The sequence below is a fragment of the Dermacentor silvarum genome, chromosome 4, assembly GCF_013339745.2.
Source record: "Dermacentor silvarum isolate Dsil-2018 chromosome 4, BIME_Dsil_1.4, whole genome shotgun sequence".
In the NCBI taxonomy this organism is placed as follows: domain Eukaryota; kingdom Metazoa; phylum Arthropoda; class Arachnida; order Ixodida; family Ixodidae; genus Dermacentor; species Dermacentor silvarum.
Window position 1 is genome coordinate 40551129 of NC_051157.2, and position 26739 is coordinate 40577867.

Sequence of the window (26739 nt, forward strand, 5' to 3'; positions counted from 1 at the left end):
ATGGCGCAACCGAAAGAACCCTATACTCCATCTCACTGACTCCTCACAGTGTAGCGAAAGCTACAATGCCTCAAGCTAAGTTTCGTCAGCCAATGAGAATAGACGACCAGATGAAGGGCTCCTCTACTGTCTGCCTCTAATCGTCCTTCGCGTGAGAACGACTGAATGCAAACTTGATGGAAGAATCAGTGGCACACAAAATTTGGCACGAGCTTCTCTCGTAAAATCTGATAGAATTCAGATCAGGGCGTGGTTTTGTTATGACACTTCTCCTTCGGAAATCAGTGCCTTAGTTTCAGCCTCTTCTATGTCCACATCCCCACAATCAGTAATTATCAGTAGAACCTCATAGACGTGCGTCGTGATTTTGTTTGGTGAACCTCAAGTAATAAAGTGGCAAAAGTGGGCTAGTTGTGAAAACAAGACCAGCTAACGAGTAAAATACATATTTTCTAACTGAGCTAAACCAGCCTACAGCAGAACAAGCTGTCAAAAACCCAACTTGAAGCTTCACCCCCTTTCAGTCATTTTTCTCGCGAAGAGATTCCTCCATCCGAGCAGATTTAAGTTATGATTACAGAAAAGGCAATGACAGCAACCCGTCTATATAGGCGGCCACCAAGCTTCACAGTATTTTTGTACCGACGCAGAGACAAAGTTTGCGTTGTCAGAAAATACCCTCGTCACGCCAAGTCGCACAGCAGGCAGACATGTCAAGTAACGAAACAAAAAGGATCCGGAACTCGCTGATTCCATAGAATGCCGATAAACGAACAAACTGATACAGCAAGTATGGCAGGATATTTCTTCTCCAAGCCTTCTTTCAACTTTCTTTTTGGACCACTTAAGTTATATTTTTTCTCTTCTTCAGACGATCATTTTCGAGAGCTGAACGCAGTCTTGCTCGGCATGTCCAAGGCTGCTTTACAAATCCCCGACCATCTATCAGCATTCCGGTGGAGTGCGCGCTCTTAAGAACCACGGGTTGGCACTGAAGCGGGAAGCATCGCTTTTCGAGCTCTTTATCGCAAGTCTCTGACGCGTCGCGGGCGCGTCACTTGCGCATCGTTTTGCACCAACGCGCCAGCGTGACCGCGGCACTTCCGTTGGCCGTGGCAACCAGGAAATGACTTTCGAAATAGGAATTACTACTTCCGCAAATAAACACAAAACAGGCAACATGACTAAAGAGCATAGATCACGCAGGAAAAAAAAAAGGGACGAGTGACACTTTCTAATACAAAAGTCAGGGAAATGTCGCGCAAGAAAGTCAGCACAGACAGACTGGACGGATAGACGGACGGACGGATGAACAATAAGCATTATTGACGGTCCGCAGTAGTGCTTATTACTGCTGCCACTGTTGAGTGGACTGCAAGTATTCACCATCGGCGGCGCGTTGATGCTAACGCCATAGGGCTTTAAAAAAGCCGCCAGATCCCACGCCCTGTGGGAATCTATGTTATGTGAAGCAGTTTGTGGGGAGCTTACCAAGTTAACGAAACGACCATGAGAGCACCAAGACGTAGGCGGCTGTTTCATAAAATACATGACACGCATGTCATGACTTCATGTCATAAGTCCGCAGGAGTCGCTTTAGCTACGCCTAAGAGACCTTAAGGCGAAAGCCTTAGTCATGCGCATGACTTTGACTTCGAACATCCACCTTTTGCCTTTTCCTTCACTTAGTACCACGTCCTAACTCACTTTTGAGTGTTAATCCATTTTCGCCGAGTCATTGACGTTTTTGCTGAGTCATGGTCATGACTACGACTTCTACTACTATCCTTCGGTGTTGCCTCCACTTAGTACCCACGTCCGAACCCATTTCAGTGTTTTTTAGTGTTAATCTTTTTTCGCTGAGTCATTGTCATTTTTGCTGAGTCATTCTCATGACTATCACTTCTACCATCATCTTTTAGCGTTTCCTTCTCTAAGTGCCCACGTCCGAACCCATTCCTGCGGTTTTTGAGTGTTAATCTTTTTCCGCAGAGTCATTGTCACTTTTGATGTCATGCTCATGACTGTGACTTCTACCATCATCCTTTAGTGTTTACTTCACTTAGTACCCACGTCCGAACCCACTTCAGTGGTTTTTGAGTGTTATTCTTTTTTCGCTCGGTCATTGTCATTTTAGGTAGCTGTTTTATGACCTACATGACACGTATGTCATGACATTGACATATCATTGATGTTCGTCATACACTCTTGTGATACTATGCCAATTTTGGTACCTACCAAGGTAACGAAGCTACCGTGAGAGCACCAAGACGTATACGGCTAGAATAGATAGATAGATAGATAGATAGATAGATAGATAGATAGATAGATAGATAGATAGATAGATAGATAGATAGATAGATAGATAGATAGATAGATAGATAGATAGATAGATAGATAGATAGATAGATATATAGATAGATAGATAGATAGATAGATAGATAGATAGATAGATAGATAGATAGATAGATAGATAGATAGATAGATAGATAGATAGATAGATAGATAGATAGATAGATAGATAGATACTTCGCATTTAAAAACATTTGGTACCGGTCCGGGACAGTGGCCTTCGTAAACTCGAAAGTGATGCAGTTCCACTCATCGTGAAAGCTGGGGAAGTGCGAAGCAGTGATTTGCCGGTGTTTCCGTTGTGTTTTACTTGCGTTTATCTTCTGTTTAGCAATTCATGTTCTGTTTTTACACCTGTGCTAAGGCCCAACTGGTGGGAAACCGCCACGCACATGGAGCCAAACCAACACACACACACGGAGCGAAAGGTATTGCTGTGCGTTACCACGACATGAGATCACACCCCTGACCCCATCCTGGACAATCAATAAACGTTATTCTCTCTCCCTTCAAGATTTTTCACGATTTTCACTAGTTCCTGTTAATTTTTGCGGCTAATGCTTGATTATTGACATTATTGGCTTGGCATTATTCTGAATCATGTTAGTTTATCTTGAACCGGTTTTGATCAATTCTGCACTTCGTTTGAACCTGTTCTTGCGCGTGACCACGACATGAGATCACATTACACGCCGACAGCCTGGGCCCCTAAAGCTCGAAGCACTCAAAAAGTCCGAGCACACCTAAGCACTTGTTATCAGTTGTGACTGCGACAGCTTTAATGTACAGTTGAACGCCGCTGAGTGGTCCTTCGAGTTTTGCGCGGTGAGTAATGTACCCTAACGGTACGTGCTGCCCGAGCCAGCAAGCAGCAGCAGCCTGTGGTGCCAACGCCGCATGCCATCGACGTCCTGCGCGACGAGAGATCAAGGACGCAGCAGCGGCCACCAAGGCCGGTAGGCGCGTGCAGCAGCTAAGCCCAGGAAGGGGGGGGGGGGGGGGATGAGCGAGAGAGAGATACGAACCGCGCTGGCGTCCGAGAGTGAGAGTGATGGTGACGTGGCGTCGCGGTGATGCCCTCTCTCCTGATGCAGCACCTGGCGCGCTAATGTGGCAGCAGGTGTACCCTTTCACCCGCTCTGCTCCGTCGAGGTGCACTCGTGACATGGCGTCGCAGCCAGTGGGAATTTATGTGCCGTTTTGCTGCTAAAGACTTCAGACGCCCGCTTTATCGTTAAATGGGTCGTTTGACGCTTTTGCATCAATGTTCATTGCACAGGCTTCTCGTACTCAACACATAAGGTTAAAAATAGGGGTTACGACGCGAACGTAACGCCCTTGTCCAACCTATTTGAAGGCTTTCTATACAGGACGCATACATGGCACCTTTGGAGCTTATCTATATTGCGTGTAACGAGCGTGTGTGCAGCACAACAATGCGGTGCTTCATCGTTTTAGTCACTGAGTTTCTCTCAATATTAGCAAAACATCTGAGGCGTAAGTATATGTTGCCTAAATTTGACTGCCCATATAAAATGAATAGGAAGAAGGGTCTCAAACCGCTGTGCTTATTACAGAAAAGAGCTTCGTTTCCATGCACGTAGACTTATTTGCATTTCTTTAGACAAGGCCATAGAGGTTGTGTTTCTTCCTTCCTTCAAGCCAATTGACGGCGCAAAACAGCATTGCCTTGATGTTCTGTTCCCAAAAAAGCCCCACAAATCAACAGGCGCCGCATCGACTACTGTAAATAGTCTCATTCCAAATGCGGTGCTCAACGGAGGCCCGTTCGGCTCATGGAGTGCTGGGCCGGAAACAGGAGGTCATTGCTGCGCTACGGAAAAGCCATTTGGATCCCACTCCCAAACTGTGAAGAGAATTGATATTCGCAATTGCTTTTCCCTTTGTTGCGAGACATCGCCTCCGCGGCTTGCTTCCATTTCAAGTCTAGATGGAGAACGCGGAAAGAAAAATCATTCCGTCGAACACGGGAAAAAATTATTCAGGAGTACTCAACTTGGAGCAATACACTTTACGGTCCGCGGCATTGACTATTCGTAGTGGCTAAAACTGCATAGCTTTCATGCACTCTCGATTGTCTATGCTTCCGTGGCTGTCTTAGTGATGGTGTAAATGAGCTCTAAGATTGGGGCAACATGCTTTTTTTATTTCGGTTGGCTTCCCTGACACGACTTAGGTTTTTCGAGATTGGTTCTTCAAAGCACAAATCACATAATGAGGGTTGTTAAGAGATCGCGTACTTGCGCAAGGAATGCTCCGTTGTTCCTAAATTTGCGTAAAGAAAGCTTGGCGCTCCAGTATTTCAATGGTATCTTTTAAAGCTGCTAATTATTTAGCAAAGTAAGATGTGAACTGCGCTTTTCTTGCTCTTTTATCGAAAAGCGCATCGTAGAAGGGTAGGAAAATGTGCTGTGAATTCTTATCATATGCGGGAAGGAAACATCACATTAGTAAGCGTTATATTTACTACGCCTGCCAAGTTAACTTGTAGCAGATGCTAAACTCGCAGAGTAAGCGCGTAGGACGTGTGACCACTTGAACTCTTTATTCATAGCCTTTTGCACTCACTCGTGTTAAGAGCACTTGCTCCTTTGTTTCTGTTCTGTGTTGTATTTAGGTTTTCTTTCAAATGATATTTCTGCGTGTGTTCATTTCCCTTACAAGTAGTCACCCTATGATCGCTCATTTATTTGTCGTCTAGGCATTTCAGCCGTTTTTCGCGCGCATAAGCGTCAGAATGTGGTACCTCGGACTACGTGTTTTCCAAAGTGGAAGAAAGATTCGCAAAATGTAGCACTGCTCTGCCTGAATTCAGTTTTATAGAACGAAATAGGTGTGTCGCCTTATTGAGAGTATTCGACAATTCCTAAGCTTATTTGTCGAATAATAAAAGAACATCCGTTTTGTTTAAAAAATACAGTACACGCCATATCATTATCCCATACGATCCCGAGCGTTTCATGCCAACATAAAGCACCTCATCTGATCATATGGGAATTCAATGGTAGAATCCTGCTTCTTCAGGAACCTACAGAGTCATATGATTAATACCACGAGCCAGTAAAAATGCTTTTCTGTTCGGTTAAATTTGATGTCGCGCTAAAGTGAAGCAAGGTAATGTATTCACTCAACAAACAGGAGTTAGGATATATAGGTAGAGTTCACACACCTTTCTCTAAGCTGCTGGTGATGACCGTGCCGTCGTCTCGTATCCACGCGAAGAACTCCAGGAAGTCTCGCACGAAGCTCGGGACGCTGCAGCGGAAGACAGCGGTGTTGCCGGCGATGACGAACTCGTCGTACACCTGTGGCTTGTACGGGTGCTGCACAACTGCAAGAACAAAGGCAAAAGGAAACAACGAGCTTTTCAATTTATATGTTTTCAATTTGCGAATTTCAAGAGCGTAAATACGTATATTCAGGTCACTAAAGTTTGTATGTTAAATGTCGTCGTCTTTATCACAAGTCTAATCGACATCTTCTGCCTAATTGAGACCTCTCCCTGAGATATTGCTGAATAGAGTAACGGCGCGCAGAGACAGAACAAACGTAAGGAACGAAATAAGCACTGTGTCCATTCCTTCTGTTTGTCCTGTTTCTTAAGCCATTACTGTATTTAGCTATAACAAGTTATGACCAGTCCAGGTTAGGACTATAGTTTGCAGTTCTCTCTCTCTCTGAGACCTTCGATTAGCCTTGTACTGCGTCAACTGGAATCAATTCATATGTGCAGATTTTCTGATCTCGTCGCTTCTAAATCCATGCCGCTATGGAATGTGTTCCAGTTATGTTTGGCACCCGTTTTGTCACGTCGACAAGCTGTCGGTTATCTATTATACGCTTTATCACTTTAACTAGAACGTGATCCATCAGGGTTAAATCTCTTGTCAATACCACCTTCTTCCTACTTTTTATCATCCCACCTATCCAATTCGATTTCATCGCTCGCTGCACGTACCTTACATTCCTTTGAATATGTTTTTATTATTATCCATAGTACTGGCAGAATGCAGTCATTTCAAGAAGTCAGGAAATCAGGCTTGGTGGTTAACCCCTTTGATTATGTACTTACGATAATTTCAGGCGCACGCATTTTAGTGTTCGCACATTTGTTATGCACTGGTCAATAGTTACTTTTGCTTAGCACGTTCATGTAACCCGGTTACCTTCTTGCAACACATCAGTCGGTAAAAGAGCCGTTAACAATGGGCTGCTGAAGGCCAGTAACCGCCACTGACACCACCAATACAATAGTGCCTAAGTGATCGTTTATGTTGTAAGATGCGGGGATCCAAGCAGTCCCCTTTCATTTATTTTTTTCGCATTTTTAGGAACACATGTATTCCATCAACAGCAACGCTCTAAAGGCCTACAAGCAACATCTAAATTGAGAAACGCGAGAGTTCGTTTTTTTTTATTGTCATTTTGCTTTCGGCATGAATAAACAGAAAAAAAAGTTGATAAATAAGAACATGGTGCTGCAATTGCTTCGTTTACAGAAAACTAATGCGTGCTTCGACAGGGATTTAAAACGCACGCGAGAAGCGCGCCAGCTGCATTTCACCTTCTCTCAACCTCGAAAAAAAAGAAGGAAAAATCAATAAAGGAAGCAATACAAGAGAGAAGAGAAGGCAAGAAACGACTAGAAACTGCCTACGCGAGCATTTTGCCCCCCAGCAGCCATAAAGAAAAAGAAAACGGCACATATCGCTAAGTGAAGTCATTTGGCTGCCTGCACACAGCGCACGACAAGGGCACAGCGCGTTGTTTCTCTTCACGCGCCATTCGGCGCGATCAATGGCTCGGTGCTGTCGATATCCATAGGGCCGTCGCCCAAACCGGAGGCTACAAAAAAGCTTGGCGAGCAGGACACGGCAATATAATGCGGCGCAGATGCCGCTGCGCTTTAGGCTTACAGACCCCGAAGCGACGCAGAAACAACGAGTTAACTTGTACACATAAAAGGTGAGTGCCGACAGGGCCAGCTGTGATCGACAGGCCCCGGGCTATGCGCCATCAGTAAAAACTGCTTCGCCGACGAAAATATGGCTCAGCTTACACTCACTCTCTGTACTTGCTTTTTGTTTCGCTGTTTTTCACGCTTTTCGTATCTGGCACAGTGTGACGGTTGTGTTTTCGCAGTAATGTTATTCCCGTATTGCTTTCCGTTGAACGTACCGGGCCTGCTTTCTCAAGACCTGGACAGTTTACTGCGTGTCTGGACACATGAGTGAAGGAAATAACTGACTTAGCTCATGTTGTTACAAGCTTCCTTAATTTAATGATATGAAGAAGGTTAACAAAGGAGATGCTGAAGGGGAATTCTTTAAAATATCAGAGGTGAACAATGTGTTCAAGCTTCGCAAGTGCTTATGTATCGCTTTCTTGCAGAGTATGACTCAATGAACAAACTTATGTGACTATCTTCATGAACCTGAAATGCGCATCGCACGATTCTGTTTACGCGTGATGTAAAATCCCAAGTTAGTGCTCTGTGTCAAGGCGTGTTACGTTGGTGAGAAACATCGTAATAAACGTCAGTCAAACGGTGATCCTGCTTTGCGAAACGGCTGAAAGGGCTATACTTATTGACACTTCTACGAATATAAATTAGTTCGCAAGAAATGCTAGCAAGAAAGTATGCTAGCAGTCCCCTTAATTTGTAAAGGCAAGGTAACAAAGGCACCGTTGGTTCAACGGGGTCCTTCCACAATATGACATATAATCCTTATAACATGTACGTTCATAGTGGTGTGGTTTTCGGTACATCTAGAAGTTTGCTAAGGGTTTGTCGTTCTCATTCCGTCATTTCGTCGTACGCATAAGCTATAGGCAAGATAAACACAACCTATGTAATCCCACCGGAACCAGCAGGTTGTCAGAATATATGGAGCTATAATTGGCGATGTGCGGCTAAAAACCTACAGACGACCGAGTTCGTGCGACCATCTCAAGCAGGCTTTCAGGAATACAACCTCCCCGTGAAGTGATTGAAAGTGTCATGAACGGCATAACCGGCTTCAAATAGGTTTCCTTCAGATGTCAATTATATTTGATCATCAATCATAGATGTTTTACAACGGCAGTTACCAGTGAAGACGGTAGGCGGCAGAAAGCCTTAGGAGAGCGCAGACATAAACTGTTGCCACGTTGAGATCCTAAATGTCCATAGATGTGTGCGCACGACGTATGGGAAAATTAATCGCAGTACAGCAAACTGCGCGCATGGCCACATGAACTGGACCGTCGACACGATGCCTGGAGCAAAGCATGCAGTAGGTTCGCGCCCTGTCTGAATAAACATGAAAGAACATGGTTTGATGCGTAGCAATGACAGCTGTTGCCACAACCATGATTTTCACGGAGGGCAGAGGCTGTGGTGTCTTTTTTTAACTCAGGTGACAAACAGGAAGACCGAGTACACTTGGAGACCTTTGACATAAGAAATCGGGGTGCAAAAATGCAAGAACTGAAAAGATGGGAAATTAACACGGTAGGGTACAAAATGGTGCTTTTCCCGTCAGGTTAGTTTCCTACGGTTTGAGTTACTATTGTGTTCTTGCGCGATGGTTTAAAGAACTATTACCTTCTAACCAAAGCTATGACTTCTAGCTTTAGTACATACAATCCTTTCTAGCAAGTGCCGATATTTTGGACATAAACCGCGTGCGCATCTGACAGCAGTGTTCGTGATTAAAGAAAAACTGAACATTGGCACCAAAATACATGAAGCTTTGTTTCTGTGTATTAAGAATATTGAAAGTATGTTTATATGTGTCTTTTCTGAAGGTGCACCCAGGGCGTTTTAAATGGTGCACAGAGAACCGTGTCAAACGTCAAACCGTCAAACGTCCACCGCAACACCTCGAGAATGCAATGCCAAATTTCTTTAGGGGCCCTGTGCGTTTACTTTGGTGCTAGCAATATCGCATGGTGCAGAGTTTCTCGTTCCTCCTAGGCTAACGTCGCCCGTTTCTTCTGGTACACTTCACGTTTTGTTTGAGCATTACCTTTCGTTTTGAATCATCCAACGCGAATCTTCTACGACGTTTCGCATCGCGATTCGCATCGAGCATCTCCTCAACCAAGGCGCTGCTTTTTCCTTCTTAACGAAGCCTCTGACGCCCTGGTCAACGCTTCTTCTGGGCCCTTTTTTCGAGCTCTGTTAACATGCGTCTTCTACCAATCTCCATGAGAGCATTAGCACAACCTTCAAGCCCCCCCATCTTAGTTTTATAGAGAGAGTAACTGGGCATATCAAGTGATTTATAAACCGACAGAACAAACACTGCATTGCTACCCGTCGTCACGAGCCCTCTCCCACTTCATAAACTGCCCCAACAAAACGCTGTCGCTTGCATGCAATTCTTTCTACTAAAGCAACCAGCACCCCTCACTTACCCAGACCACTCTACACATCTGGAAACGTTTTTTTTCGCTCTCACGAACGTCGGAACGCAAACAATATTCGCTTCTTCAACAGACCCCCTCTGAGCCTATTTGGTGAGAAACCATCGAGCAGTGAAGCACGCGAAAAGCCGGAAGAGTAGGCAAACGAAGCTTCGTTGTAATACCGCCTTTCGCAAAGATTTAATCACAAAGGCCACAAACTGGCTTGCGCTCCAGGAAGTAACTTTTCCATGTCTAGGTGCACATCAAGCATTCCGTGGGAGCATGCGTCCTCGCTGTCGTTTTCTTTTTGTACAAACTTGTAAGGAGATTGAATAGGGCAGTCCATGGAAATCGTTAAGATTTGCGCGGGAAAGAACAATAAAGAGTGCTGCATGAACTGCCATTGAGAATCTACCTGTCCATATCTTTAGGACAGGTAGATTCAGGTTGATTACTTGAAGAGGCGGGCATGACAAATCGAAATGGTCCATTCGCTAATCAGCAATGTTCTGATAACTAATTTGAGCATAATTACCTCTTGTAACGTGTAGACATTGCGAGACTGAAGTGGTGCAGTAATGAACTCGTGCTACTCTAGTCGAATTTCTGACGCTAGCACCTGTTTTGAGATATCCCTTAGCAATGTGGACAGCGAAATACATCAGCGTATTTTAAATTTTCTTCAAAAGCTTCTCTTGGGCAGTGTGGGACAGATAGGTTGTAGTGAAACAGCTGTTACTTTCCAGCCAACGTTTTCTAAAATCGGGAAGGGGCCAACTACACAGCTATCAGCGCTTAGCCCGATACTTGACGTCTTTTATAACGGCGTCTTATAGCAAAGCAGATACCTCTTAAGCATAGTCAGCACTGCTTAGTTTGCAACTTTGCTGACAAGTTTAAGCTTCTCGTTTTGTATAAATGTTCGTTCACACTTAGGTCAAGCTTGGCTGTACCGGAGTATGGAAAACTTGGGAGGCCAAAAATCTTCGAGAGACGTCCTTAACCTCGTTTGTTCAGGTGCCTGGTTTTGCTGCTGCTTTCTGCTATCCTTCTTCCCGGGTAAGTTACGAACATATTGCCCCCTTTTTTCCCCTACGCAGCACAACAGCTGTGGTTTTGATGAATACAAATTGCAAGGCTGGTGACTTTGAGAACGTGCTACGTGGAGGAGCGCTTGCCTCACCTCTTGTTCCAGAGGGAAAACGGCGTGAGAGCTTAGCCTCGGCATATGCAACAGCTATAGAAGCAAAAATCAATACTAACGGGTCAGTGCACTAAGTGTCTCGTTTAAGGCCTTTTATGCAGTTTTTCAGGACCCCGCCATGCTTTTTCTTTCACCATTATTTGTATGTTTCTACGTTTGACGTGGTTACGAAAAAATATAGACAGATGATACAAAGACAATGGTATCCTGCGTAGGCCTTAAATCTGCAGATTTTTTATGCGCGAATGCACATTTTTCTCGAGCAGTTAACGTATATATGGCATATCACTGTGATCAATGTTGCCATTATTTCGTGTTTCTGAGATTACTCAAAGAAAGAAAGAAAGAGAGGACCGCTGAGGTCGTATGTGAGTACTGTGTCGTCTCGTTTAGGGATGGGAGTCGTGGGTTCAGTTTTGGTCGACGATGACCACATTTCTGCGGTGGCAGAATGCGAGAGCGTTTATGTACATTAATTAGACGGGCGATAAATCACTTCAGCTGGTCAAGATTATTCCGGAGCCCTCCATTAATACGTCTCCAGTAGACAATTGTACAACTTTCGTAGGTAATCCGCCTCAAAAATTACCTAGAAATAATAAATTACTGTCTAGACGTCAAAATTTTAAAAGAAGCATTATGTCTGAAAATGTTGAAATTCTCATTGTATTGGCTGAAATATGCTACAATGCAGTCGCTTATACGAATTCAATGTGCAGTCTGACAATGAACTAGTAGTATAATATGTGCTCCAAGTTCTTCCAGAACGTTAAGCAAGTATTAAAAAAAAAACGTCCCTGGTGGCGAGCGGTGCAAAAACACAATTTTCTCTTCAACTGTGCTAGTATATAGCAAGAAATATTAAAAGATAAATATACTCTCTCACCCACTCACCACTCGCCCACTCGCTCACCCACTCACTCACTCACCCACTCACTCACTCACTCACCCACTCGCTCGCTCGATCACTCCCTCCCTCCCTCTTTCCCTCACTCACTCACTCACTCACTCACTCACTCACTCACTCACTCACTCACTCACTCACTCACTCACTCACTCACTCACTCACGCTTTAGCAATCTGAGAATGAAGAACTAATTGCCGAAGCTGACATGGGCAAAACTCTTTCGCGGCCAGCGCGCGAGAGTAACTGCCTGGCAGCCAACTAGTATCGAGAGAAACAACGCTCGCTCGCAAGCCTCGCCGCGCGGTATGTCCCGAGGCTGAGCTGTCAGGCGCAGTTGAGAGCTCGCAGTGCCGACGATGCATGAACACAAACAGACGCGCTATCCTTCAGCACAGAGGGTGCAAGTTTGCAGAGAGCTGTTTGCTCGAGGCGCCGAAGGCATTGCATTCTCGCTCGCCGCTTTGGTGTTATTAATGTTCCAGCGCCTGTGCCACCGACGGTGGTGCTTTGTCAGGGAACGAGCTGCGCCGCCCGGCAGTTCATTACCTTTCTTCACACGAACCTTGTTTCGACTAGAACTTGCCCTTTTCTATTGACTTGTACATCTTGTCTTCCATCAAAAATATGGGCTCCAGCGCCTTCCCTCCAGTTGCCCCCCTTTTTTTCCACCTACATTCCAGTCTGTAATGTTTATCATCAGCAAAAATAAAGTGCTTTATATTAAAGAATCCGATCAGGATGATAGCCGTTGACTGCTGGCAACCGCTTAAAAATGAGTTTGACGTCCCCCGGCAACTTTTGGGCCTAAATGCAAAAATAATTTCGACACTGACACAAAGGCAATCTGCACTCAAAGCTAAGACCACCAAAAGGCTGCCGTCGTTACCTTGCGTACTGTGGCACAGCTAGATGAAGATTTTAAGCAATGTGGTTACTAGCGGTCTGACATTATTAGGTTTTAAAGCCGTAGTATTAAATATGAATGCGTCTATGCATGAGTGACCTTCAGTCCTAAGAAGAGATATAGTTAAGTTCTGAAATACTCCTTCCTTCAGTGCAGGGAGTCCAAATCGACGTCCCGGATGTCAGAGAACAGAACGTGAAACAAAGAGTCATTTGGCCATGTTTGCAGGCGGTTTACATATTTCAATAACGCTGGCCCAGCACAGGCAGCATATCAACACCGGTTCCCTTCGCGAGAAAGAGAAAAAAAACAACTCTTGGGGCACTGTTTATCATCACTCTGCCGTTTACAATGCGTACGAGGCGGCGTTCCGATGCCGTTTGGTCCTGCGAACGTCTACCAGCAGAACACTGTAGGTGAGAATGACCTGCAAGTTTCATTATATTACAGTTCAGCTGCAAAAGGGAAAGGAAAGAAGCGAGGGTATTCTGCACGCGCATGTGAGCGTCTGCAGCAGGAGCAAGGACCGTTTGCGAGTCTGCGGACTTCAAGAACCGCGGAATGACCGAGTTGGTTTGCCCCTTGGTGAGTATATGGCGAAGACCAATGAATGTTTAACGATTTTACATGGAAGAAAGTCAAAGTTCTTCGAAGAGAGCCGGGCTGGATATAACAACAGTGACAGGGGCTAAAAATGTATTTGATGGCGCAGATGCGTCATCATTTATACCAGCCTTTCGAAAAAGGTACAAGTGAACTTTTTGTAAAGGTCACCCCGAGCCTTGCAATTCAAAGGAATGTTTCCTTTTTCGGAAGCTTTTACTTAGTCGATATACATGGCAGTTTATCTAAAATATTCAAATTTTGTCGTTGTCATTCAATTTATTGTTGTAAAATGATACGTGCGAACTCGTGACCACCCCAATTGTTCCAGAAAATCCACATGTAGTGCGCATGACGTTCTGCGGGAGTTCCGCATACTCCAAACGGTAGTCACAGAAAGCTACCAACTGTAGCCAAATTGGCGGAGCGCGTCGCAGCCTGAATACACATAAAGAAACAGGTAGCAGACGTGATGATATGTTCTCGAATTTAGTAACCTTGGTTGTGAAATCGGTCGTTAACTTCGCTTGTATTAACACAGCTACCGTGTGGGGAAGTAGACCGAAACAGAACGCAATCAGAAGTTGTAAAAACTTGTTGCGTTATTACGTAACTAAGGTGTACACACACGACATGTTTCGTCGTTGCTTCATTAGTAAGTCAATTACTTTTAATATAGCATCATTTCATCACACTTTATTTCCAATCGATAGAACTATCGCGACGGCCAGCCGTATCACGAACAGCAGCACATAAATAAAACATAAGCACCCGGAGAACTATTGTCAGAGCTTCGCTTTTGATACGAAAAAAAAGAAGAAGAAAAGCTCGGAGGCTAACTTGATATTTTATGGATTTCACGCATGCACGTAAGCATTAGGCCAACACCGCACATGGTACAAATGGACGCCCTTGAGGGAGAGAAAAAAAAACCCTGAAAGCTCAAGTTCATTGAATGTTTGTTTTCTCACCACAGAACTCGTGCACACCGTCTGGATATGACAACACGCAGAAGGCAATCTACAGTAATTTGTAGCAACCTTCACTCATAAACGTAACAACTTGTCTTATGTTCGAGGCGCGCATGAAGAAAGAAGTCGTTGCATCCGCAGTCTTTTCAATAGCAATCGATGCCCTCCAGGTTTAGCTAGTCTCCGTTGTGTATCCCGTATTTTCAACCCGCGTTCCAAAGAACAGAAAAAATACATAAAGATGTATTCTCCGGGTAGAAATTTCTTTTTTTTTTCATATAGCTCGATGGTATGTTTGCGTGCGAGCCGTAGGTTACTGCGGCGCCGTAAGTGCCCATCGCGGTAGAGTAACTTCGCATTCTCAAGACGGCGCTTGGAACGTGTTCTCGTGTTTCTCGATGCACGAGTATTCCTTTTATTTTTCACTTTCTTGGCGACTCAAAGGAGGGATAAAATACAAGAAGTCGATTTCTCGAGCATTCACCTCTCCGCTCCGTTGATATGTTTACTTGGCGTCGGCATATTTTATGCGCCACGAACTCGTCTATGTACACAAAGCCTGCTTATTGCATCTTCGAAGTTATTCCTAGGAGTACAACTTACTCTCGCGGCTTCTGAATAGCCGCCTGCGGTTTCTAAAGTGATTTATTTTTTCTGTCTGGCATTTTATATTCTGTTCTGGTGCGGCAAGCCGAGCTTCACTTTCAATGGGAGAAGTTTTTTGAGTTGCTGTTCACCCGTCACGCAAGAAGGCAGTCGGGTATCGAGCGCCGCCGAGCTCCTTCGTTGCGTGATTCGATACATTCCGACACGTACGAAAAGATTGCGGGCTTGAAGTTCCGTTACCTAAGCCTCACGCTGGGCAGCCCGTAAATTACAGCCCGCAAGGTGCTTAAGAAGCAAGGGGGAATAAAGAAACAGAAATATTAATGTAAGTACTGCCAACCTGAATATACATGTCTAAATGTGTATCGCCCTGTGTGCGGAAAGAGCCTCCCGTAAGTGTAGCTTACTGATACTCTATTGCTTTTACACATACGTTGATCGGGATGTATGATAACGGTGCTTCGAGTCATAATGTTCCGACTAATAGTGCACCTTGAACTGCACACCTGCAATCCTTGGTGGCGCCTTCTTTTGTTGTATTAGTTATTCCTTTTATTGTCTTAATTCAAATAGATAAATAATGCAACGGTGCATATCGGACAATTTTGCCTCTCATACAGACTAGGTGAAGACGTGGACGTTATTTACGCAGCATATTGCTATGTCAGGTGCGTTAATTAGCAGCACTTCACTAAAAACAGTCAGGGCGCATGTTGCAAATGAAGAAAAATCAAGTCCCGAGACTAACATATATATTGAGATATCACCACAAAAGTCATTTTAATTATGCACTACCACAACAGTTTCATCATTAACGCGCGCGCGCACGCACGCACACGCGTACAGACAGGGTCGAAAAAATTCGTCAATTTCTCTAACATTCTAGAATGAAAGGCTTTTCACAATTGTTAAAAAGCGGCAAGGTTTGCGGTTTGTTACGTGCTTCATCCGCGTTCGGCATAGCGTGTCATCGGAGAGGTCGAATTTCACAGTGAACACTTCGAACTTGATCGATTATTCACGGAATCGTGGCTCCTCATCATCATAACATTGAAAGGACTGGCACTGACATATAGTCGGAAACACAATTATGTCAGTGTTTGCATGACCAAATACGCATGCACTGCTCACACTAACATTTTCCGAAACGCTGAGTTGAACGTAAAGCGGGCTCTGTTGCTGTAGTACAATTGTAGTGGCGGTGCACTCTTTACAGGAGAACTAATTTTCAAAGCAATTCTCGAAGTCGTCGGGTCCCATCCTGACAGGACTTGTATTTCGTAAGTCCAACCCGTCACTGGCCATTATCGCGGAGATTTTGTCGTTCTTGCATCGATTACCATAATGAGTGACGGGTTCCAGAATGTTGAGCGATGATGGAATGCCCGTACGTAAGAGAGGTTCTGTGAGCAGCGCCGTGGTTATCGAGCTCGTAGAGTTTAACATGCTCACGGCATATAGATTCGCAGCTGGAAGAGTGAGAGATGTGCGACTGCAAAATTTGGAGAGTAAGGTTGATTAGGTAACACTCTTTAGCAGTCACCAATGGTGCTAGCCGTGTTCGTGCAGGTTGTTCTTATCAAGTGCAATTTCGGATAAGAGCGGTATCTAGTGTGAGACTAACTCCGATTTTCCTAATCAAATGTACGTTAAACACAGAAATGTCTTTGGGAAACCAAACACCAACTGAATTATAATGCGTTGCACTTATGTACAAATCCAGCTCTACGAGCTGCATTTAACATCATTGCAATATCTGAACTTCTTCTGAAGTTACACATTTGTAAACTTGCTAACTTCAGTCTCCTTGCAGACATGAAGTGTTAGTACGCTTTTCCTGAAGTATTTAACTACATAAATATAAATTTTAGGGTGTGTGAATAGTGATATTTGAGACCGAATCGAATACTAATCGAATATTGAATACGTTTTGAATAGTTTTCGAATAATGAACAGCGGTTATTACAAAAAATATAAAATGATGTTCACATCCCAGTATTCTTAAAGTTAGCAAGTTTCTGTCATTGCGTAGTACGTTATAAAGCGTTGTTAATTAAAAACACAAATGTAGCATTAGAAGCAAACAAGTAGATCCTTCGAATGCACAGGGCTCTTCAAAGAGTGCGAATGATCGCTGTACAGGCTGTAAAATATGCCTACCTAAGTGACGTAGCCTGCTCCACTACGCAAATGTTCATGTTTTATGTCTATACTATGCCCGTGGGGTGATTATTTGCCATACCTTTGCTTTAATTTTATCTTTATTTCGGCGTAGTTGACGTTCTGAAATATTCCAAAAGTGTTCAAAATAGTGACTACTCGATTCGAAGACCGAATCGAATAGGATACTATTCGACTCGTTATCCGAAAGTTTCGAATATTCGTCCAGCCGTAATAAATTTAAATACCGCTAGTTAGTTTATTTTTCAAGCACAATTAAGTAATTAGAACAGGCCCAGCTGTGGCCTGATAAGAACTATTGAGCGCTTTGCACGCATCTCGAAAATTAGGACGAAAGCTAATGTTCCTTGATAAATTTTAGGCCTAACTAGACAGCTTTGCAAGGAAACACGTAATCAAGTTTATTCGATACCAAGAATGGACAGAAAATTATTGATGCTCTGTCAAGTGATTATTGGAACATACCGACCGCTTTTGGTTTTTTGTCGATGATCGGCGCTATATAAAGAAAAAATGTGTTTCGCCAGCTTACTGCAGAATTTTGTTGCACAATTGAAAACGTTTTGGTTGCGCAATTGAAAAAAATTAAAGTTTCATTTTTTACATACATATATGGCTCGCTAGATTTATATTATGAAAGTCCATCACTCATACTGTAGATCTGGTATTCTAGTTAGTATATTTGGCAATATCGCAATGTATGCTAAAGCGCGCTTAAATAAAATTTGCTCTGTTTCATGGTAGCGTTTATTTATAATTCTTAAATGCGTCTTTTAAATTCATTTCAAATCAGTTACGTGCAATAACGTACAATCAATTACCTTCAATCAATTACGACCAGTTACGTAAAGTTGAGAGAGAGAATAAACTTTATGCAAAAGAGCACACGAGCAAACGTGAAGTTGAAGCAATTGGTCTAAAAAAAAAGAAAGCATATTTATATGTTGTGAGCTCCTCCATTTTCACCATTGTGTTAATGCGCCAAACCGCAGACGAAAATTAGGACGAAAGCTAATGTGCGTTGTTAAATTTTAGGCCTAACTAGACAGCTTTGGAAGGAAACACGTAATCGAGTTTATGCGATACCAAGAACGTACAGAAAATTATTGATGCTCTGTCAAGTGATTATTGCAACATACCAACACTTGTTAGCAATCTGCCATCCGATTTCGTTGTTCTTTTCAGCAACTTAATCCACCTTCTTTTTCTCAAAAAAAAAAAAGGTACACGGGACACTTTAGCTGGTAGAGGTATATCGCAATATCAGGGGCGATTACGGGGACACCGGTAACTGGCCGAGTAATGATGGGTCGCGAAATTCCCGATCAGCGAGAAACACCCCCGAGGCGCTTGTGCACTTCAGAAAATGCTGCGCTAACAAGGAATTTCTTTCACCCGCCCGACTTAAGGGGGAGGTTAGGGGTGGGGGTGTTACCGTTACCGTTTCCTACTTTACCAATGATACGAACCGCGGCTTCTCTTCAGCTGGACGCTGCTGTATCCGAGTCTCGACAAACACACGCAAGTCGTTCCGGGCAACACTTTTTACGCTATTACGCTGGCTTTTCTCTCTCGCTCGGTGGACGACGCTCGCGACTCGCTCGTAACATTTATCTCTGACCATTAGTCTTGTCGGGAAGCAGCGAGATTTTTGTGGTTCCTTGCCTGAAGAGAGAACGGATAAAAAGAGAGAGAGAGAGATGCAGGGGGTAGGGAAGCTCCCGAAAGGCCGACCAGAGTCTTTAACACAACAGGCACAACGGTGCAACGTGAAAGCCCGGTTTGAGGGTTGAAAAAGAACACGAGATGCAGAAACAAGACAGGAAATAAAAAATAAAAATAAAAGAAAAGGTCAAAGTAGGCAGTACGAAAGAGAAAAGCAAAAATGTTAGAGTGCTTCAAGAATGGAAGCGAAGACGGGGCAGAGGAATCGCAGTGCATAGTCGACAAAAGCAAAGCGAGAACAGAGAAGCCCGTTCGGGTTGTCGGGCGTGCGTAGGAGGAGCGTGCCGAGACGTGGAAAGTGTAGCAAAGGGATCAAGTAACGGGGGAACGACAAAAATGTAAAAAAATAGAAGAAAACGATCGTTTAAGGCAGAAATAGAAAGAGAGATGTAGAAGAAGGCGGCGGTGAGTCCGGGGGAGCAGAATGTGAGGTAAAAGATAAAAAAAAGCAGAGAAGAAAAGGCGGTGTCGCCCTTAAGCCCCAAGGCATCATCAGTCGGATTTCGACAAACCGCGGGGGGACTTATCTGGCGGGACAAGAAAACGACCCGAGGACCAATTACCCGGATATCCGACCGGAACAGGAAGCACGTCCAACGCGGTGCCGGAACAAAGAGGGACCCGGGTCGGCACACGCGAAATAATAGACACACCCTATGGTTAGGCCGGCCGGCCGGACGGGAAACCAGGAAAGGGAAGAAAAAAGGAACTCGTCTCGAGGAAACGGCGCCGGACGGCCTCCCACCGGCGATCCTTGCGCGCAGAGAAGGGGCGAAAATTTGGCGAAGCCGGAATAGACGCCTTCTGTGAGATTCGTTTTTTTTTATGTTTCTGATTACGCGTTAACTATCCCTTTCCGCTTTCCGCACTTCCCTAACGGGCTTTGCTTGTTTTGCTGGTAAGTGGCCTCAATTGATACTTTTTTGTCTGTCTGAGTAGGCCAATATAGAAAATAGTGAATGAGAATACAATACCTTGTTTTTCTGTTTGTTCTTTTTTGACAACCGAGATTAGAATCAGCTAAGGTTATATCTCAGGCGAGTTTCTCAACGCTGGACGACACCGCAAAGAAGACAACGTTATGCCTGAAGAGTGGGCTGTATAAATGTGAGTTTCATCTTTGCAAGCGCTTGGCTCACAAATTATTTCGAAAGCCCCGTCTTGTTTTGGTTATTTCGCAAAAGTTTTAAAACTGACCAGGTATTCAAATGACAGCCGGCCAAAACTAGCCGGCTGTCAGTCGAGAACAAGGGAGCCATCCGAGCTCGGTTCTGACGGCTGCGTCGATGATTTTGGTTTACTGATAGCGCTGCTAAATACGGTTTGCTTTCTTGCCGAGCCGAGTCAGTTGACCTCGAACCCCACATGCAAACAAATTTTAAAATGTGCTAAGTAGGTTGATGAGCTCACATAAGAAGCAAGGCGGTAACGGTTTTATTAATTTGGTTCGGTATTTTTGTTCCGACTTTTCTAGCACAAATATCAATAGGCAGATGCAACTGCCAATAGACAGTAACTTGGCCAACTATATATTTTTTTCCAGCCGAGATAATGATGTTAAACTATGTTGTTGAATGTTAGGTCAACAAAAAATTCTGTTTGAGACAGATCTAAACATATGGTAGTCGAAAGAACTTCTACTCCTTCCGTCTTATTTAAATCTTTGCACACAGCAAGTAAATACCGTATTTAAGCGTTGTGAAAAACTTTGCCAACAGCGCGAAAAACGCAGGTTATTACTCGAACGTAGTCAACGAATAAAAATACATTATTACGTCACGACAACTTCGACGTATTGGGCTAACACTTACGTCGCGATAAATAGTAATAATTTCTCAATATCTTAGGCAACGAAGTATTAATGATCACTAATACAAACATGAGAACGACGATTGCGCTGCAATTGGTAACACTTAGTAAAGGCAATACGCAACCCACGGAAGTTCCGCGGTGTCATGGCAATACATGACAAATAGCGTACGTGCATGCGCTAAAACACATAGACTACGAATGATGTACACATAAAGGCACGTGTGGTGCGCTTCCACATGCGTCGGTAGGTGTGCCTCACTCATAGTTCACAAGTTTTAGCGCATGACCACACAGTATGAATTACCAAGCCGCCCAAGAAACAGCACAGTACAGGAACCGTTTAAGTTTGACAAGCGCAGGAGCGCGTATACTCGTGGGTGATAGCATCTTCTCGATACGCGCCATCACACCTAACGCCACTTCGACCTTTGGAAGCACTGAGCAGTAGTTTACCATCCCTGTTCTTCAGCAAACACAAATATTACTCGATAGCGGAGTGACGGGAAACACGCAGTGGCACGCAGTGGCACTGAATGAGGGGCTGGGAGCAAACATCGCGAAAACGTGGAAACCACGGTTTCCTAGAAATCACGCCGCGAAGTGCGATCTCGCTGTTATGAATTATGCATCAACTTTCTCAACCGCCAACGTAATAGAATATATTTCGCCCCCCTGAGAATTGCCCTCGAGACGACTCTCTTCCGAGGCATTTTCTGTTACCTTCATGATAAACATCGAAAGGAACGCTTTCTAAGCGGAGCACTTTGCACGCGAAGACGTAATGTTGTATCATTGGTATTGCTTTATTTGGGCTTTCTATCCAAGTGTCAAAATTTGAGACGTCGACTGTGGCTTTAACTGCGGGGTAACTGTACAGCATTTACGAAACACTACACTGGGGACCAATATATGCACAGGACAAACATGCGTACTAGGTACGAAAGACCAGAACAGATATAAGCTCTGAGTGCAGATTAATTACAATGTTTTGAGCTTAGCGTTAGTATATTATCATCTGACACGGTGGAAAAACGAAGACGCTTTCCTGTAAGTGCCGATTATACTGCTACGAAGTAACTGAAGCGGCTGCAAATGCTTGACTGACTAGCTGAGTCCTCTATTTACGCACGGAATTTAACGTACCGAAGCAACTTTTTGGCTGAGAGATATGCCGTTGTGGGAGGCTCTGGTACAATTTTCACCGCCTACTGTTCTCTACAGTGTGCGCCTAAATATGACTACATGAACTTCCTTGCGTTCCATTCCCATGAGAGTGTGATCACCGTGATTGGAAATTGAGCCCGCGACCTCGTGTACAGCAGCAAACTTGCATAACCACTAAATTCATTGCGGTCGGTCGTGCGTGAAGGTCGTATGTGCGTGAGCGCGCAGTGAATTTCGATATCTGGACACAAATTGCCTCGTCTGGGTAGTGTGCAGCATGAGGACGGGTGATTGGCTGTGCATGCACCGATTACGACTTTGTCCAGTCTTTATTTTTCGCATCTTTCTTTCGTGTTTCTTTAGAGTTGCGCTTGTTGCTGCTTCTTGCTTTTCATTTGAACCCATACGGGTTTCTCGAAAGAAAAGCCTCGCAGCTGAAGAGAAATTAGTCCTGGTCCGGGACTCGAACCCGGGACCACCGCCTTTCCGGGGAAGCCGCTCTACCATTTGAGCCTTGCAGGCGGCTCGCAGATGGCAGGGCGAAGTCGAATTTATCATCAACTCGAAGCAAAGGCAAGTGTTTGAGATAACAGTTCAGCGGAAAACCGCTAGGTGGAGAGAAGTGATTAAATGGAAAATGAGACATCCACCCAATCGTAGCAATCCAGGAACCCGTAGGGGTTTCCTTTGTAGGAATTGCCATGATTGGGTGGATGTCTCATTTTCCATTTAATCACTTCTCTCCACCTAGCGGGTTTCCGCTGAACTATTATGTCAAACATTTGAATTTACGTAAGTAAAGCTGGGGTACAAGAGTAAACGTTAACGCACGTGAACTTTGCGCCCTAATTTATCTCGTGTCGCTTGCTGGGCTCTTCCGGCCGAGCTTTTCTCACTTGCACTCAAACAACCTTCCCCTCCCCCCTCTTTCATTCTCTCTTATTTTATTTTTCAGTGTGCTGAAAGAGCAACTTCATAAGTGCCTTCGAAGAAAAGAAAAAAAAAACATTGTAATAACTCTCCAAGCACCTTCTTTCCACGCTTATTTCTAATGAAAATTATGTAGCAATAAAAAAATGAGAACGAAGAGCTGCCACCTCCATCACAATTTTCTTTCTCTCACTGTGATTCATCTACCCTAATTTTATAAAGCCTGTTTCGTTATTTCCATGCACCTGATGGAGAGCCTGTCAAGAATATAAATTTTGCAGAGTGGCACAAATTATGCATACAAGTAGTTAAGCAACACGTTGAGATGAGAGTTCACAAAGGTACCTTTTGCACCGGATCACTGCCTCCATAACTTTCAATTACTCTTCAGGGGACATGATGATATATAGCGAGGAAAATTTTCCCTCACAACAGAGGACTCTGCTTCTTCAGTCTTTTTTCTACATTTTTATCTGTCAGTACTTTCGTGGCGAATAGCGTATCAAGTGTGATACAGATGATACCTCTCTTTCCACATAACAAATGAATAAGCCTACAGTACTTAACGTCGTCCCAAACTGTTCGCGAATAAAGCTGGTTGCTCAAATACAGGAAAGCAAGTAACGCGGAGTCTGATTAGTTCAAAGAAAGCTCGCAAACCTTAGTTACTACGTGTTCATCAAAATGATCGAGCGATGGTCTGCGAAATCTAGAGCAGAAGAGCTAGCGGAACAGACAGCAAGTAACAAATGAATGGCCGGAAAAAAGTTTCTTCCTTTTTTTTAAGCGCAAGGACAGAAAGCTTTAGGGAAACGGCAAGAAATATTAACGCATAACACTCATCTCACCGCCCTTAAAGCACAGCCGCTTAAACGTGGGCCAAAAATGAAAACGTCGCTTAACGACCTTCTTTCGAGCGTGAAGTAACCCGCGCGGTACGGATAAGGAAGAAGAAGAAGAAGAAAGGATTGCCGACGTTGTCAGTTTGTTGCAGGGCCTTGAGCATAGATCCCAAGAACACCCCTCCACTCCAATGCCAGGCCGTGAGGCACAGACCGCGGCATCAGCACGACACGCTAGCGTGGTGGAGCACTTAAGTTGTTTCCCTCGCTTCCATCGGCGCTCAATCTTGCACGCTTGGGCGACCGACAACTAACCACGAGGAGGACGCTACTTCGAGGAAGAGCCGAAAGGCGGCGTTGGCGGCGGGCGCCGTTCTTGCAGATGCACGTCCCCCAAACAGAAGCAAAACAACGCATAAACGTCAAACATAAACACAACCCCTCTCATGGCGTCTTTTATTCCGCCCGAATTCGTTCTTTCCTGGCTCAAAAAAAAAGGAAAAAAAGAAGAAAGAACTGGTACTAGAAAAAACAAGTCGGGAAGAGACGCGGCAAGTTTCGGAGTTGGCTCTATGCTTAGCACGACGCAAGAACGACGTTCAACAGCAGTTGTGCGATTCCCTTAAAGCGCGTGGTTCGCTTTTGTGTTTTCTTTCTTATTCCTGCGCCAGTAGTGTGTCATTTCTTTGCAGAGCAAAAAGCGGCTTGAACGAGTTGAAACGAATTCGTTTCTTCACGCCGCGTCTGGAATCCGCTGCGTCGTTGCGCAATGCGAGCGATACGCGTAAGCTGACGCCCACATTCGCAATCTTTATGGGACGACCAACAGTTGCGTTGATTTACCCTACTCGCGCAGTAAACATGTAGCTTTACGCAGGTAGCAAAGCGCTGTCGTTTTGTTTATGTGGTATTTTTCACTGAAGCGCTTTCTTTTTCCGGAATGCTTTCGAGATTGCTTACGAGTTCTCTTCTTGATAGCAGGCGTCTCGTTTTGTTTTTCAGATGGCGATACCGGCACTCAGTCGGCACGACGAAGTAGTGTAGGAGGACAGGGGAAAGAGAGAGAAAAAAGGGGAAAGGCAGGGAGGTTAACCAGATGGGAAGATCCGGTTTGCTACCCTACGCTGGGGAGAGAGGGGAGGGGCAGGTAAAGTGACAGCAAAGTAGAGATGAATAAAGTAAGAAGCACAGACACAATCACGGGAAATCGGTCACAGGTTGCACAGCACAGTAGCACAGGACAGGTGAAAATTGCCGTTGAAGTGCCGTACTTGGCTTCATATTGTATTGAAGACCAGGCTTTTTTTGGCGACTTCAGTCTTGCTTGGCGTACGTGGGATCTGGGTATTCATCTTGCATCTGGGTCAACAAACGACCCTTTTGGCGCCTGCAGAGCGTCGTAGGGAGTTGCAAAAGGGAATAAAATGTTTGTTTCAACAAGGCAAGAAGGCGGAATTAGTTGCAGAGGAGATAAAATTAACTGTCCGGGCGTAATTACAGCCAATATAGCCGAAAATTAACCACATTGCAGCATAGACTGCAGTGCACTATCTCCGGGATGGGCTCACCGGGCATCTCGATAAAAAAATTGGTTCAACGGACGTCGACGCCAACGAATACAACGTCGACGTAGCTGATGCGTGCACAAAAAATTTAATGGCACAACTCGGCATGGGTAAAAGAAATATAGGGTCCGGAAAAAAAAGCGGGAGGTCTGACAATGAAATGACGAAAACATTTCAAATAATTCAATATCATGCAATTATGCAACCTCGCATCATATTTGATGCCCGAAATTCAGTATATATAATCGCATATACCATGTACATCGACACCCCCCCCCCCCCCCCTCGTCTTCTTTCATGTCGACTTCGGCTGACGTGTGTTTTAAATAATAAGTTATTTCTGAATGGTTTTTACTCGTACATTGCAGGTACAGCGCCCAAAAAGAAAAAGATATATGCAGATCCAACGCACATGTTGTAGTTAGGTGGGCAGCAAACGCCTACTCGACCTGCCCACATGTGCGTCCACTGCGCAGTGGTAGAGAGGGGGAGGGAATAGCAAAATTAGGCAGGTTAAACGTGTTGCTCTCGGCTTTCTATTTAACCTACACGAGAGAAAAAAAGTGTGTGTGTGTGTGTGTGTGTGGGGGGGGGGGGGGGGCGGTAGGCCGATTTCTAACCTTTTTAATATCAAATTGAATAAGTAAATAAATAAAATTAATAATTAATGAACTCATCAAGTAAACATCAAAAAAGGCGCAGTATCGCTCGAAATGCGAAGCAGAGATAGCGACAGCAAAGTATTCGACAATTACAGGAAGTAAGGTTCCTAGTTTTATCGGCCGTATAAATGGCAGTAAACATTCGCTGACTCAAAAAAATTAACAAGCATGGCGTCCCCGCGCACCCGCAAACACGAACAGACCTGACTAGATGACCACGAGCTCTCGCTGTCACAACGCTGGCGTAGTGAAGACCGCCGGCGGCGGTGAGCGAGCGCTTCGTGCTACTGTTTGATTCACCGTGTCTGCGGACCATAGATTACGCGACCTCCAAAACTCAATGCGCGGAAAAACAGCGCTCATGAAGCCACCACTCATCACGGCTCGCTCTGATTGGCACCCGCCACCGTTGCTGCGTTTGGGTCGCGTATGCACTTAGCCCCGCGGACATTCAAGCGCAGCCACGGCCGGCCAGAGGAAGAGACGTACGCTATCCTACCCAGCGTGCGCTTGATCACGTGACCGCGAGACGATGATGTGCATCGAGTCAACGTCATTCTCTGCTCACCCTCGCATGCTTTCCTTCGCACCCGCAGCATACGGCGGGCGGGCTGGTCATTCTTATTGCATGTATACTTTATATGGGACATCACGGCGGCAGTGAGAATTCATTTCGAGTGTCCATATAATTGATATAGCAGTAAAAAAGAAGATGATCATAACTTTCTCATCTGTGCGCGCACACGACAACGTCCACTGTGCAGTCATAGACACTTGCGGTGCCTAAAAGTTTCCATAAAGCGCAGCAGTACTCTTAGTTTTCTGCGTCCACATCCTTCGTTGTGAAGCTTTCAAGATCTTTTTTTCCGTGAGCTATGTGTCATCTGACTCACAGCCG

At 44.6% G+C, this 26739-nt stretch overlaps 1 protein-coding gene across 1 annotated transcript in view; it reads right to left on the reverse strand.

Moving 5' to 3' along the window:
* LOC119448568 (Down syndrome cell adhesion molecule-like protein Dscam2) overlaps nucleotides 1-26739 on the reverse strand; it is a 287509-nt gene that overhangs the window by 113517 nt on the left and 147253 nt on the right. Inside the window, exon 4 of the mRNA XM_049665471.1 lies at nucleotides 5543-5704. Coding sequence (XP_049521428.1) covers nucleotides 5543-5704 — 162 coding nt within the window. The remainder of the gene's footprint in view (nucleotides 1-5542; nucleotides 5705-26739) is intronic.